The 15,984-nt window shown below is 38.2% G+C and overlaps 1 protein-coding gene across 2 annotated transcripts in view; it reads right to left on the bottom strand.

The window, feature by feature from the left end:
• usp33 (ubiquitin specific peptidase 33) overlaps positions 1–15,984 on the bottom strand; it is a 34,015-nt gene that overhangs the window by 16,043 nt on the left and 1,988 nt on the right. For both annotated transcript variants that reach the window (XM_082173978.1, XM_082173977.1), the window contains exons 2-9: positions 13,897–13,984; positions 12,160–12,213; positions 11,833–11,895; positions 4,566–4,703; positions 4,037–4,142; positions 3,876–3,945; positions 3,677–3,790; positions 3,499–3,577 (exon numbers count right to left, since the gene is read on the bottom strand). In XM_082173978.1, coding sequence (XP_082030104.1) covers positions 3,499–3,577; positions 3,677–3,790; positions 3,876–3,945; positions 4,037–4,142; positions 4,566–4,703; positions 11,833–11,895; positions 12,160–12,213; positions 13,897–13,980 — 708 coding nt within the window. In that variant the 5' untranslated portion in view covers positions 13,981–13,984. The remainder of the gene's footprint in view (positions 1–3,498; positions 3,578–3,676; positions 3,791–3,875; positions 3,946–4,036; positions 4,143–4,565; positions 4,704–11,832; positions 11,896–12,159; positions 12,214–13,896; positions 13,985–15,984) is intronic.

Raw genomic sequence — 15,984 nt, forward strand, 5'->3', positions numbered from 1 at the left:
TGCTCCCTAGTTTCAGTTAAATCCATGTTTAAATTTAGTTAAAGTGTGGCCATAATTTAACTAAAATGAGGGAATGAATTAAGTGGTGAGAGTGAATTCTTAATTCGTCTTAATATTTCCCCCCGCATGTCATGTGTGGGGCTCAGTATTATTAGTTGCTTTCACACCGGGTAGTAGTTATAGAAACGCAGTTATAGCATTTGCATATAGTTGATGCCCAATATTGATAGCTGAGCAGAAATACATAATCATGATTCACTTGGTCCTTTCAAGGTCGCGTTGGATTTCCTCCTTAGAGTAAAGGTTGAGAAGTGCCTGGACTTCGGCATCAGTCCATCTATCGCTGTTTTCCAGGTTTGTGAAGTAAGTATATGTAAACTGTGTTTACATGGCTTTTTTAAAATGGCGTGTGCCAGTGTTTTGCATTTGTTCGGCCAATCAACGTACAATTACATCACTGATCGTTCCTATTGAGTGGGTTAGACCCTACTCTGGAGTAGGAGCTAATTTAGGCCACATCCACACGAAGCCAGAGCTTTCCCTATCCGATATTTTTTTTCCCCGTTCAAAAAAAAAATTCCGTAAACACGGCGTCGTCTCAAGAAATATCTGCGTACACACGAAACCACTGAAACCGACTCAAAACGATGTAGTATACATGCCAGACCAGTATGTGGCGCTGTAATTCTGCCACAGACATACACTAAAAACGGAGAAGAAGACTTAAAGCATGCGCATAAACCTTGCGCGCTGTAAACTATGGCTGTATACAACAATAATATTGGGCACAGTAGCTTATTTTTTTCTTTTCTTTTTTCTTTTTTAATCAAGAACTTTGTTGAACAATATGAAAAACCATAAATGTAGTTGCTGTGACTTAACGGTATCTGACTAGTTGACACTTGGTGTGATGACATCATCGTTTCACAAAATGTACGGATTGGCCGTACACACGAAAACGCAAGGGCGGCGTTTTCAGATTTATCCACCTTGGGACCCGGTTTAAAAAAATTGCGGTTTCAGTCTCCGAAAACGCCGGATCCGAGTGGACGAAACGCCAATACGATAAAAAATGTATACGTATACAGCAAAACGTGTCTCCGTGTGGACGGGCTCTTAGACCCCCAAAAGGCACTCCTAGAACAACATTTTGTCCAAGTTCCTGCGGTGCAAACACGCCAAAAAGTGGGTTCTTCCGCCATTAGTTTTAGTAACTATGAAAACGTCCCTCTGGTGCAAAAGCACGTATCCATCCAAAAGTCCATCCAATAGCAGGAGGTTATTGAGAAAAAATTAGCAGATATATCTGCCAGTACCGATATCTCAGCCAGCAAATGATAGAATTTAAATTTTGGGGGTAAACTACCTCTTCAATTACATTTGTCTTGTAGACCTGTCCATTAAATTTGACGGTCAAATCCTTGCGTGTGCTCTGACACACTGACAGTCATGCACTCTTTGAAGAAACATTTACAGGTAGTATAAAAAGAAAGCAACATTCATGAAGCATCATTTGTAAACCACAGATTAGCCAGAGACCCGCAGAGACCCCATCACCATAGGAACAGCTGAAGCTTATGAGAACATTAGTCATTACTGGCTCATCCACATGGCAACAAAGCCAACTGGCATTCTAACATCCTGGTATTAAGAATCCTGGTATGCAAACAAGTTTCTAACAACAGTAGACAGCACATTAGACCATAGGGCCATCGCTGTATAATGTCAATGCAGTACAAGGACAAAGGGTTTCCTGGCTGTATGATGCTGTTAAACAATGCCCATTTTCTTTCATACTTAGTAGAGGGGTTGACTTTAAAACAAGGAATTCATTGACTGAATACCCCCTCTACAGGACTCCACAGACTATCTGAGCTTCAATAAAGTGAGTCTGAAAATGAGATTAATGCTTCCTACAGTCTCTGAAAAGCCTGTGATGGCCCATTCATGTCAACGCTAATTCTCCAAACGGCCTTCCTCTCCAGCCAAGCGTGACAATGGATGTAGGCCACAGTTTGGAGGTGATCAAACATATACAGAGACTCTGAATCAGTTTGTGCTCTATACAAGAGAACAACATCTCTCATAATCAAGACTAAAACGGGGTCTTTACTTTTTAAATGCAGCTAGAGTACAAAGTATGGCAAGAAAAAAGAAAAGAAAAGAAAAAAAAAGAAAAGAAAAAAAGAACGAAGTGAGACAGAGGCTCTAACAGATGAAATTCCCTCTGCTAGCAAGGTCATTTGAGTTTGACCTCATCTGTCATTGGTTGAAATGAAAGGATAGTTCCGCCACAAACTCATGCCAATGGTTGACTAAGTTGGGCTAGTTGGGGTGAGGCTAGTATTAGAATACATCTAATCAAATGAACAATGAAAATTGTGAAATGCAATGAAAATACAATAAAACAGCCTTTTTGTCAATGTGCTGCACAACAGAGCTTTAGTATATAAATTGAAACATGGATAAAAAATATATATTGTGTGATATCCCTTAAAAAACTAATTCCAAAATTGTTTGGCTTCTAATTTCCATTTTAATGACTGGATTCCAAGCCTCCATCCACTTTTTACACATTGTGGAAGTCATAGGCCTTACAATTCACAAAATGTCATTTTTCATATCGTAAACAGACAATTTTAGAGAATTTTTATTTATTAGTTTTAGTCAATATTGGATGGTACTGGATATTTCATAGTGGATAAAAATTCCTCTTATTTTTATATTTAGATTACCCTTTCAATCATCTAATCGATAAAAACATTAATAATTTTATAACACTTATATCATGTGTATATACTTATGTGTATATTATACTTATACACTTATATATATATTATAACACTTTAGCAAATCTCAAAATTAATGCATTTCATTCTGTTCATTATAATGTTGTGATGCTTAAATTCAGAAAAGCAACTGTCATCAACAAATGATTTTAGTTTTTTATTGTGCATAAATTGACAAAATAGCATCAATATTTTAAAATACACTCATGTTCAAAAACTTGAAGTCTGTAAGACTTTTTATGTTTTTGAAATAAGTTTCTTATGCTCACCAAGGCGGTATTTATTTGATCAAATATTCGCTTTTAGTATATTTTAAAATGTAATTAATTCCTGTGATTTCAAAGCTGAATTTTCAGCATCATTACTCCAGTCTTCAGTGTCACATGATCCTTCAGAAATCATTCTAATATGCTGATTTGAACAATTCTTCTCATTATCAAAGTTGAAAACAATTGTAAAAATTGTAGAAAAACAAAAAAGCATTTATTTAAAATATAATTTTTATGAAACATTATAAAATGTCTTTACTGACACGTTTGATCAATTTAATGTATCCTTGCTGAATAAAAGTTGAAATAAAACTGACTTTACTGATCCCAAATGTTTGAACGATAATATATAGGACAGAATAGGTAAGAGTTAGGTTTGAGTTAGAGTTTGAAATGGTGCATTCCTTATTTTTTAAACAAATCAATGAAACAAAACGTACCTGTTGGGAATAACCACGAAACATTGGGTTTACAGCCTTAATGCCCTGGAATAGATTTGTGGGAACAACATAGGAGTTCCTGCAACCACACAAAACAAAAGCAATAAAAATTCAAATGAAACCTTTTTCTTGAGGAAAAAATTTGAATAAAATAGGAAATGGCATCAGAAGAATGTACCTGTTTTTGTGCCACAGGTCTGTGATGAGTTTCTGATAGCTCTTGCATAGCGCTGGCTTCTTGTCTGTCTTCACCAGACCGCCACAGTCCAAGAAAAACTGAGTCAGTGGAGGACTAGAAAAGAAACCAGAAAGAGAGATCACTGCAAGAGACTGGAAGAGAACAACTAGAACACATTAGTGATGTCTGTGGTTCTTACCAGTTAGAGAGCGCCTGGAGCGCTGCATTCATGTAGCAGGTATTGCCGATGTTCTTCAGTCCAGTCAGACCTGTGAGGAGAAACGGACGACCAGGTTCAGACTAACAGTGTTTGCAATGCAGAGCAAAAGCACAGAACTCTAGACAAGAGAGATGAAGGACCTCTGGTCCTCAGTTCGTCCTCCTCCTCAGTTTCCATGTCCAGGTCATCACAGTTTCCCGCGGGAGGAATTCTCAAGGAGGTGGGGCTCCCGGGAGCTTTGGAATCCTGAGAGAACAGAGAGATGATCAGATGATAAGAGTACTTGTTTGCCCATAAACGAAGTTCAGAAAATCTGTGGCCTAAAAATTAACAGGTGTGCTACCTTTCTTTAAATTAAAAGAAAAGAAAGGGGAAAAAAAATTCCAGACACTGATAATGTTCAGCATTCAAACCATAAATGACAAATATTATGTCATTGTAAAATGTATATACTGAATTATGATTGGTCTTCTGCCTGACACATATTTGCATACCAAGATTGTGATTGGTCTTGTCTTCCTAGCAAACATTTATAGCCAAGTTTGCACTGCAAAGACGCCGTTGCATATATATAATGGAGGATTTTATCTACACAGAACCAAACTTTCACACTATGTTTTTCTGCTTTGCATTCAAAGAAAGCTGAGTCAGAGCTCTGACCTGACTGACCTGTACTGGAGAGGGTTTTGCAGCGCTGGGTGAGTGTGCGTGTGGACCCAGTTTTCTTTCCAGGAACACCTCCTTGGTGCAGGCGTAGCACCACACTCTCAACGTGGTCAGATTCACTGTCAGGTTGTGCCGCGTCTCCTGGAAGAAAAAGGCACAGTGCTTAGCTGGACATGTGAATGAAAATAAAATTGTATCTGCAAGTTTAACATTCAAATTGCAAATAAAAAATAAATCACAAATTTAAACAACATATAAAATAAAATAAAAAAAGCATGAAAAAATTGCTACAACGAGAGATGCACAGTATATTGGTGAACATGTCAATACCACCAATATCAGAAAGAGGAGGAGGAGGAGGAGGAGAAGGAGAAGAAGAAGGAGGATGAGAAGAAGGAGAAAGAGGTGGAGGAGGAGGAGAAGAAGAAAGGAAGAGAAGAAGAAAGGAAGAGGAGAAGCACGAGGTGGAGGAAGAGGAGTTGAAAGATACCAGAAAAAAAAAACTGAAAAAAAATCAGGACTTTTCCCCAAATCAACAAGCAAACTTTTTTATGCCAGTTGCCCATTTTTGATGACCGATTTCATTTGAAGTCTGTAAGTCATGATAATCAAGAGGTATAATTCTATAGTATTCATGGGGACTGGGTTCAAATCCTTATATAATACACATTTTTATAAATGAACCAAGCAAAATTGCAACTGAACTTGTCTTCCAGTGATCACACTGCAATTTCAATGCCTTTACTCTCGCTATTCCAAAATATTAAAGTGCCCCTATTATGGCAATTTAAAGTTTCCTAATGTTGTTTTGGAGTCTCCTACAACAGGTTTACATGCATCAAAGGTAAAAAAAAAAAAAAAAAATTCTCATTATATACATTTGCACATCACCACATTTTCAATGATTCTCAAACGACTCGTCAGATGAATCAATCTCTCTAAATCCCTCCTTTCCGCGAGCTACTCTGCTCTGATTGGCCAGACAGATCAGTCTGTTGTGATTGGTCTACCGCGTACAGCGCGTCGAACACAAAAATGCCCATTGCCATAACAACGTCAGCTCTGCGTGTCCTGAGGCTTCCTACACCGTAAACTAAACACAGTAACGAACAATGACGTCGAGTCTGATGATGAAACAATGAAAGAAATATTCACTCAACCCGAAGCTCCATCACAAGGACGACTCGAGCAGGACGTTTCTCTGTGATACACTACTCAGTTTGAGGTAACGTAACAGTTACATTATGAGATGTTGCAACTGTAATTCCTCACCATCAAGTGCATGTCCATCAACAAACCGATTATTTTACTTGTACTTATTTATTTACCGAGTATTTTTCAAATTTATTGCGGTGAACATGTGGAAACTGTTTCAATAACAGTGCATACATTAGCCGAGCTCTAGCATGAATGACTGATGAAACATAAACGCTGGTAAAACAAATCTTGCTCCATGCTTAATCTTTACTCAAAGCAGTGAGAACGACAGACAGATATCTGCATTAATAGACACAGTTTTAGGTAATCGTGGCCCACAACTGATTAGCAGAAGTATTTCAGTAAGACAGTAATAATGTGAGTTAACCAGTTAGCAGGAGACCTACACAATATAAAACTCAAAACTAAGTATTTTGAACACCATCTTTCAAGAGCAAGCGGTTTGCGAATCCTGCATTTAACTCCGAGATTTGAGAAGAAGTCGTCAGTAAAATAAAGGGAACACAGCAAAAGTTTAGGATTATACTGCTGTGATATTGTGGTAAAGATTCATTTTAACCAGTGATTCTTCACATGCTCGCCCTTGGGCAGTGAAAAAAAAAAACTGCCTTTACCATCAGATTCCAGAGCACAGCGTATTCTCGACATGATGCTATCCAGTATCCACAGGGATCAGCTGCAGGTTTGAGGTTCAAGTTTTCCCTGGTGTCTGCCACGCAATAAGTGGGCGGGCAATATGCTAATGTGTCGTCTTGACGTCACAACAAAACGGCTTGACTCGTTTGAAAAACGATAAATTTTTGAAAGACAATAACTTTATATACGGTGCACTTTCAGATTTAAAACTTTGCAGGATGTTTTCATTCACTTATGCCTGGCTCACACTACAGGAGTTTTAGGCCGATTTATGCCCGATTTCCCCCTCCCGAGAATCGGAGAAAAAATCTTGTCGAGGACCTTGATCGGTTCCGATGTTCGGCGCAGATTATCTGGTAATGTGAGGTGTTCACAGATCGAATCTTGCACCTCCCGATCTGCTCTCACACAAATCGGGCTCGCCCCGATCATATCAAACATGTTTGATATTTAAGATTTTAAATCGGGATGAGCAAGTCTGTGATTACGTCAGTGCTGTCAAAATAGCCAGGAAACAAGTAGGGCTGTCGTGCTGAAGGAATTTCCCTTGAGATAATTTTGAGTGACTCAACTCGATATGCGTTTTTATCTCCATTTATTTATTGCTAAATAAATGAGTGTTACGCTGTGGTCAGCAGGCACAAAGACGAGTACATGTTCATGAAACCGAAAGTAAAAAGCGCGTTAAAACGAAGTGGATTAAAATGAAGATACAACACGTCAAAATAAGGGTCGGGGGTCCACATAATATAATAAACACAACATAAACATGACAATGAGCTTGTTAGACCATTGTTATATAACAGTTAATTCCTTGAATCTCACTTTACGAGAGGCTTTCTGCTGATATTTTTACCAGTATTGACATTGAAAGTCTCTGCGCATTAGAGACTGTCACTCAGTCATTAAACTGTTCTTTCAACGGAAATGTAAAAATGCAGATGCATTCACAGATAGGTGCTAGATGTAATGAAACAAGCTGTTAATTATTTTAATATTTAATTTAAACTTTGAGCTCCACTTTACAAGACTCTGAGCAGGACAACGCTAAAGCTGATGCGTCACTCCATGATCAACGCCGGCATTGATTTATTGTATTGACCAGCGCTGACGCCATTCATGAGAAATATCCTTAAAAGGATGATTTTTGAAAGATTTCGCTTTCCTTGGTCAGGGCTACCTTTTCACCAATATGACTTGATATGAAGGCACACCCGTCGTTTTGGGCGGCCAGGGGGCTGTGCCCGCCCCCAAAAATGCTTGTGTTTTTTTGTGCTATTTGTTAAAATATTATAATGTTATTTTTTTCCATTTAGGCTATGTTGATTATGAAAAGTGAACAGCACGAGTAAGATATGATGTGCAATGTATCGGGAGACATAGAGTGGGTCAGACATGATTTTGACCACTTCATTACGTTTTGCTTTGTAGAAAGCCTTTCTTTAAAGTGAATTTCGTTTTGTATAAATTGTTTCTTAATTTATATAATTTTTTTATCAACCAATTGCCAATTGCCTGGAAGCAAATATAGCAAACAATAATCATGCAACATGACATAGAGGCGCCTGCGCTGTCACTTGCATTGCTCGTGAACTGGAGCGCATCTCATCATAAATTAACCGAAACTCAGTGTATGCCTCACAGACATGAGAAATACATTGAATCTTTAAATGTCTTTAAACGAAACAATTCAAAACGAAAAGAAATAGGCTACTCTCTGATTATGTAATCCATGTGCATTTCTCTCTATATAGGCGCGTTCACTACGGAGATGGCGATCGTCAACTTCATCTTTGCAGCCGACAGAAAACAGTAGTTTATTAATAAAATCAATGCACGCGTCACCGGATTTACAAATGCACAGCTTGTTGCACGCTTGTTGTCGAAATAACGAGATATCATGTTGAAATAACATTATTAGCCTAATAATAATAAATCTTTAATCAATATTTGATTGAATGCTGAATGCTGTGCTTGGTCAATTTAATAAAATTAATACTTTAATTGTGACAATTAAAATAATTGAATATTAAATATTAAGTGGCCAATTTTTGTAATAGTATGGGCTCGGGTAGGGTCGGGCTTGATTTTTTTGGGCCCGATCTAAGCTCTTAACTCAAAGTACCGGTAGGTTCGAAGTCTCTGTGTGTGTGTGTGTGTGTGTGTGTGTGTGTGTGTGTGTGTGTGTCTCATGGCAATGCATGTCCCATATGTTTCCATGCTTTTCCACTTCAGATCTGCTGCGTGAGATCACGTGAGGCGCTTCCTCTGGCACGATAATCTTAATAACATTTTGTAGTGTGTGGTGCACCGCGATTTTCAAACCTTGTAGTGTGAGCATGTTTAAGATTTGAGGGACGAAAATCTGCAAAGATTCTCCTTAAGTGTGTGCTGCAACCAGATTTCAAAATCGGTTAGGATTTTAAAACTCCTGTAGTGTGAGCCAGGCATTAGAGCTATGTTACACACAAAAATCCTTTAGGGGCCCTTTAAGAATATCACAAGTTCTGGATCAAATCAGTCCTCCATGTATTTGGTAGATAACAGAAAAATGAATTGAAACCATCGGCATTGGACACTGCAAGGCTAAACTGCATTTTATCTCTTGATTTTGACGGCACATTTTTAAATTGCGCGCAATTCAAATCTTAAGTGCTGAGACTCTTTGGTTTGCAATTGGACAAAGCAATATTTTGTAAAAATTTGTAGAGACACCCCCATCCACCCCCACACATAAAACACCTTGTTTTTGCACAAATTAAATAGTCTAAATGCCATATTTCAGCTCGAAAATGGCAAAGTTCACCAAAACGTGTGACTTTGACGATTGTGGGGCAATACTGTGTACCAACAACAGTAATAAGTAAATGTTTGAATATCCTCGGCCATTTATCCGCTACTGGTTTCAGCCAAAACTTCAACATCAGTGCCTTTCTGCTTCCCAAATAAAGGCAGCTTGAGCTGATCTCCTTCTCTACATATAATGCAACAGAAAGACTCTTCAAAACGTAGGGTGAAACAAAAGTGTATTGCTACAAGCATGAAAGCGTAGTAGGGGAAATGGGGAGTGGTGACGTTAGGTCAAGGTTTGCGCACACAGCGATGGCTGAGGGGTCTCTGCATTATTCATGTGTCTGGATTGGCTTTCACTGCGGCACTACAACTGGTGCAGACAGGGGCAGATAAAACATTTATGAGAGCTGCGCCAAAACACAAGCCCTGCCAACATCTGCCACTCCGACCACAGTGACCGACAGGATGTAATACATGCCCATATCTAATTGAACCCACAGCACAGCAAGGCTAACATAATAGAAAACGCATCTACACACAGCACACTCATGACCCTTGGAAATTACATAATTGAAAAAATTATTCAATAATAATAATCTTTATGTGTCTACAAAGACATTTGCAAGCAAGACTATCAGGGCATTCCTCATTAATAGAGTGCTGTGGGGATGATGTAGGCCAAAACCCGGAAATGAGTTAGCATTTTAGCACTGGTTAAATGCCCGAAATAAAGTCTGTGCATGGTAAAAAAAAAACAAGCTCATTATGTTGTCTCATTTTTCAGTCCGAAGTGTAAGTTGTGGAATGAGTTATCTTTGTTTATAAAGTCTACTTTGACACTTTCAAATTTGGTCCAAAGGCTTTCTTATTCTCCCTGGCTTTCTTGAGTGTCTGATCATTGTGAGTGATATGTAGCATGATGGATGATATGGCTGTTGGTTGCGTTTTATGTATTTATTTTATGCTTGTACTGCTAGAGTATTGTTTTGAAAGTGCTTTATATAAAAACCCTAAGTACTAAATACAGTAATATCCTTTGTGATTATTTTATAGCTTATAAAAAAGGTGGTTGCTAGCAAGTGACTAAATAGGACTACAGAGGTTGTCGAGGACATGGAACATCACGAGCCGAACAGGAAAACTCATCTACTCACTAGTCTGTTTTCACAGCCTTGTTGTGTTGTTTTTTATATATATATATATAGGCTGTTTCAATCCGTCTCCTTTTTCCACTTTCCACTACTTCTGTCTCTTCTCAACTACGAAATAAGCTTGTGCAATTTACATATTAATGCACCTGGAGACAACGGAAAAACATACGGAGAGCCGCAGCTTGCATTTCTGCTCTGAGAGCCGCTAGGATCACACCAAACGCTTTGAGTGCGTGTTGGAAATCAGGAATGGTGAGAGAACATTGAGCTTGGTGTGTTTTTCATCTTCAAACCAAGCTTGGGTCTTAAATGCCGACAAAGTTTAAATCCTGTCTGGCTAGCGCGCTAGTTTACTCAGTAGGCGGAGAAGATGGTCTTGTGTGGCTGTTCGAACTCATTTGATCACATGAGCGTTTACACTACGAAAGCAATCCAGAGTCGAATGCGTTTTCGACTACCTCTGGAACTGGTCAAAAGTGGATAAGCTCAAAATGTTTTTAACCCCGTTTACACCTGTATTTAGCGTCGTCCACTTGTGCCCCGATTGAACACAACGCATCTTAATACCAGGTGTAAACAGGGCCTTAAAGGTGGTGACGTTGAAGTCATGTGACCGTGATGTAGTTTGTTTATGGCCCGTTTAGCTTTTTACTTCTGCCGATTGCATTTAGACTTAAAAATTCCTAAGAGTTGTGTTAATTTGCGAAGATTATTATGATGAACCAAACGTGTGAGAATCATAAAAGTTTGTTTGTTGCATTGCTTATTTTCTACAATAATCCAAAAGCCAGTGGAAAATTCCTATTGGGTTTTTGTTGAGGGAACCAGGGTGATGCTATTCAGAGTTGGTCTACAAAAATACATCATCCCTGCAGTACTTTATACCCACAAGGCCCTTGCTAGAGGAAAACCATTTAGTGGAAGAAAAAAACCTAGCCTGCATTTTGTTTACTGCAACAAATGCAGGTTATTGTGAGGGAAGTATGTCTGATGGCTGTCTTCTCTCAGAGGTTCACACACAGACAGCATTGTGGGGTTTTGGTAATGGGTAATCAGAGTGGGCTTTAGTGGGAAGTGAGATCCCCACCGGAGCGCTTATTAATAATGGATGAGTTCAGCCACAGGCCAGGCTGGGATTCAAATCACACTTCAGTGATTCATTTCGTCATTCAAGCCTCCGGTCACATTCAGAATTACAGGCGTGAAATCAACACAGAGTGACACATGTGATCAGGGACCAGATCCACATACAAATGTAATCGCTATGAGGATCACACATCATGTCTGAAATGTACAACGACAGCTCACTGTGGGTGGAAACATCACAAGCTGCAAGTACATGTATTAAACTAAATAAAATATTCTGTAAACCATAAATAAAAAAGGGTATATTAACACACAAAATGTTTAGACATTTTCAAAACCTGAAAAGGAGCTAAGGAATGGTAGAAACAGAGAATACGATGACTAACCTGAGAGTGGACAGTGCTGTGATCCGCATGAGACTCTCCACAGCCAACATATGAACAGCCGTTCTGAACGAGTGATAAACATCAAAAGAAATTATACTCTGCAGCCTGCATTATAAACAATTAAGAATTTATTCATAAGAGATTTTTTTCCCACCCAGATGGATAGTCATTTCAAAGTCATTTAATTTGTTTGTTTTCGTACACAAAATAGTAAAGAATTTTAATATCAGCCATTTATTGGTGAGGTTTATAAGGTATAACATCAAAATACTTTACTAATCACTGTATTTTAATATCGGTGTATCCGTGTTAAACAAAATAACTTACCTCTAGACAGGCCCAAAGGTTCGGTCCCCCGACTTTACAGTCCTGACACTGACCCTGTAAACAAACACATGTATACTTTAATCAGTAAAAATGCATTAAATTGATCAAAAGTGACAGTAAAGACATGATAATGTTACACTTTAGATTAGGGTCCATTAAATATGGCTTTTGCCTCAATAAACTCATAATTACAGCTTATTTGTTTAGCTAGTATTGGGTAACATTAAAGAAATAGTTCACCCAAAAATGTTGTCATCATTTACTCACCCTCAAGTTGTTCCAACCCTGTATGAGTTTCTTTCTTCTGTTGAACACAAAAGAAGATATTTTAAAGAATGTCGGTAAGCAAACAGTTGACGGCAGCCATTGACTTCCATATTATAATTTTTTCCTACTATGGAAGTAAATGGGGTCCATCAAATGTCTGGTTACCAACATTCTTTAAAATATCTTCTTTTGTGTTCAACAGAAGAAAGAAACTCGTACAGGTTTGGAACAAAATGAGGGTGAGTAATGATGACAGAATTAAAATGTTTGGGTGAACTATCCCTTTAAGGGATGTAGAATAAGATCATGCAGAATAAGGCATTAATATATGCTTTATAAGTACAGATAAACAGCAAATATCGTAGAAATATGCATGCTAATAAGCAAGTAAGTGAATAGTGAGAATTGGACCATAAACTAAAGTGTTCCCAAGATTTCTATTTCAAATAAATACTGTTCTTATGAACTTTCTATTCAACAAGGAATTCTGACAAAAATCTATAACCATTTCCACAAAATATTAAGCACAACAACAACATATAATTCATTACATTTATATAGCGCTTTTCTCAGCACTCAAAGCGCTTTACATAGAAGGGGAATCTCCTCAACCACCACCAATGTGCAGCATCCACTTGGATGATGCGACGGCAGCCATATTGCGCCAGAACGCCCACCACACACCAGCTTACTGGTGGAGAGGAGACAGTGATGAAGCCAATCAGTATATGAGGATGATTAGGAGGCCATGATGGACAGAGGCCACTGGGCAAATTTGGCCAGGATGCCGGGGTTACACCCCTACTCTTTCGAAAGACATCCTGGGATTTTTAATGACCACAGAGAGTCAGGGCCTCGGTTTAACGTCTCATCCGAAGAAAACATCCGAATATGTTTTTACTTGAGCACCAAATCAGCATAATAGAATAATTTCTGAAGGATCACGGAGAAATGATGCAAGAAAAAATATAAATAATCAGCCATTACTGGAATAAACTACATTTTAATATAGAAAATATAGTTATTTAAAATGATAATACTATTTCGCAATATTACTGTTTTTATTGTATTTTGGTCAAATAAATCCAGCCTTGGTGAGGATAAGAGACTTCTTTCAAAAACATTTGAAACTTTTGAACGCCAGTACGCACTGTAGCTCACAGCTCTGCAACATTAACGTATGGAAACACTACTGAAAACATCTTCTATTAAAAGAACAATCTGCTTTCGCCAGCAAGCAATTAGTGGAGCAGCAACCACAGATGCTTTTAAACTATAATGTGTAACTGCACATTGATTCCACCCGACAGCACTGTTTATAACCTAACCTCTTATTTGTTAGGAAGCCACGCATTATTAGTGCAACTCTGCAAACTCCAAAGGAGGGGTCATTGCTTTCTCAATACTGCACATTACATTTGAGCAACAAGAAATGGGCGGAAGCAATGATATGATAAAGGTTTGACTCACGTGAGACTTCTGAATGAGTTCTTCCTTGGTGATCTCCCCCACACACTCCAAGTGAGGGCAGTCATTGCTCGACGCTCCAGACATCACGCTTTTGGAAAAAGAGAGAAAGATGAACACATCAGTAAACTGTTATTTCGATATCAGCTGGGATTTGATTATTAAAAAGAAAACACATCAGGATTGTTAGAAACACAGTGAATTTGTAGGGTAAACAATAAGCCATCCTGGTGCGTCTCAAATGAAATCAGAGACCATCCTCTTGAAACCTGAACACATGTGGTCAAAGGAGAGACGCATGCATGTTACCCGGTGAACAGCAACATCACCAAGAAATTACCAAGAAAACATAGGAAAAAACAAAACAAATGGGCAAGACCAAAAAAAACAATGGGCATAGAAAAATGGGCCAAGCCAAAATTGGAAAAAAATATTAAGTGGTCTTTTAATTGGTCTGCTTAATTTTAATCACAAATCACTGGTCAGAAAATTTGCAAGAATTACACAAATACTGTTTAAAACACAAAAATTTAAACATTTTATGTAGTTTTACAACACAAAGTTCACCAGAAATAAAATTGTCCTACTGACAAAAGTTAAAGGGATACTTCACCAATTAGCATTAAATTTGTATCAGTAGAAACCCGGTAGTATTTTCGAATGACCGTGCTTCCCTCCCTCATGTCCCCCTGAGACGAGAGCTTTCTGTATTGTGTGTCTGGAAAAAAACGTCTGCTGACGCAAAAATCGTCATTTTACGTCATCAGAGGCTTTCTTGGCCAGAGGCGAGAGACTACAGCCAGTAGGAGGAGCTCGTTCCGCATGTGTTCAACCCGCCCATATGGGGATAGGGGGATCTCACGATAAAACGCTGACTTTTCAGTTTCGAGTCAACTAGTAGCCTAGTTGTATCATTTCTTCCGATACTGCCCTCTGTAGGCGTGGCTTGGGTGTGGCCTCGTAGGGCGGCGAAGCAAGTGCATTCTGGGAGTTTTTGTCTTTCATCCGCATGAGCCAAAAATACATTTTCTGGCTTTTCTCAGTCTAGAAGGCACCAACTTCTAAAATTATTTCACATTTCTACTACATAAACGACCCAATCTAAACACACATTCATCTTTCCAGCGGTGAAGTATCCCTTTAATTGTTTTGTTCATTTTCCAACACAAATGTAACCCTTTTTTCCCCCCAATAAGGTCTTCAATAAATGTTTAGTAGTTCTTTAACAGAATAAAACCACAGGGAAAAAGCAATAGGAGGTTTTGTGCATCTCTGCACATACGATCTGTCACTTTACGCAACAGAGACGTCTGTATCAGGGTTAAATACACTGGACGGATGCCATATTGGCCAAACGGACTAAATGAACGTCAGTCACTCTCTGATCATGTGTCAAACTTTATATGAACATCTCACTGCTAGCATTTAAAGTTTAGCACAACGATATCTGTTATTTCATGAACAATGCAATAAACTTTTGCCAATTTGCATAGCGTGGAACAAGAACATGTTTATGAAGTGTACCTTTGTGAAAAATTACACTTTATCAGACTTTCAAAAAGAGTACTTGTCTTATATATGGAAATAATACACTTTAAGAGAACACTGGTGTAAAACGAATGCAATGTTTTCTGAAACGTACTTGCATGGGATTTGCAATTAACAGGAAATGTGCTCTAGTTTAAATGTATATTAAATGCAATTAGGCTAGTTGAACTTGAGAGTGCTTTTTGACAAGACTTAAGTAATTGTTTAATGTTATTTCATAATTCTATTGTCTTTGAAATATGGTTATAGTGTACTGCTGATGTACTGACAAACAATTGTGGAAAATTAAAATGTAATGTCAGTCCTATTGACATTTGTGAATTTGTCGTGTATTTACATACAGTATGTAGCCATTGTAATTTATTTTACTTTCTGTAAATGTTACACAAATAAAGAGCAGTCGTCCATCATCTATGATACAATTTTCCAAATTGTGTACAAAATTCCCAGTGGTTATTGAGTGTAGGTATAAATCCAGGGCGAAGGTCAATGTTTTGAGAAAACACACACACACACACACACACACACACACACACACACACA

This window comes from Leuciscus leuciscus (assembly GCF_965113295.1).
Source record: "Leuciscus leuciscus genome assembly, chromosome: 6".
Classification (NCBI taxonomy): Eukaryota; Metazoa; Chordata; class Actinopteri; order Cypriniformes; family Leuciscidae; genus Leuciscus; species Leuciscus leuciscus.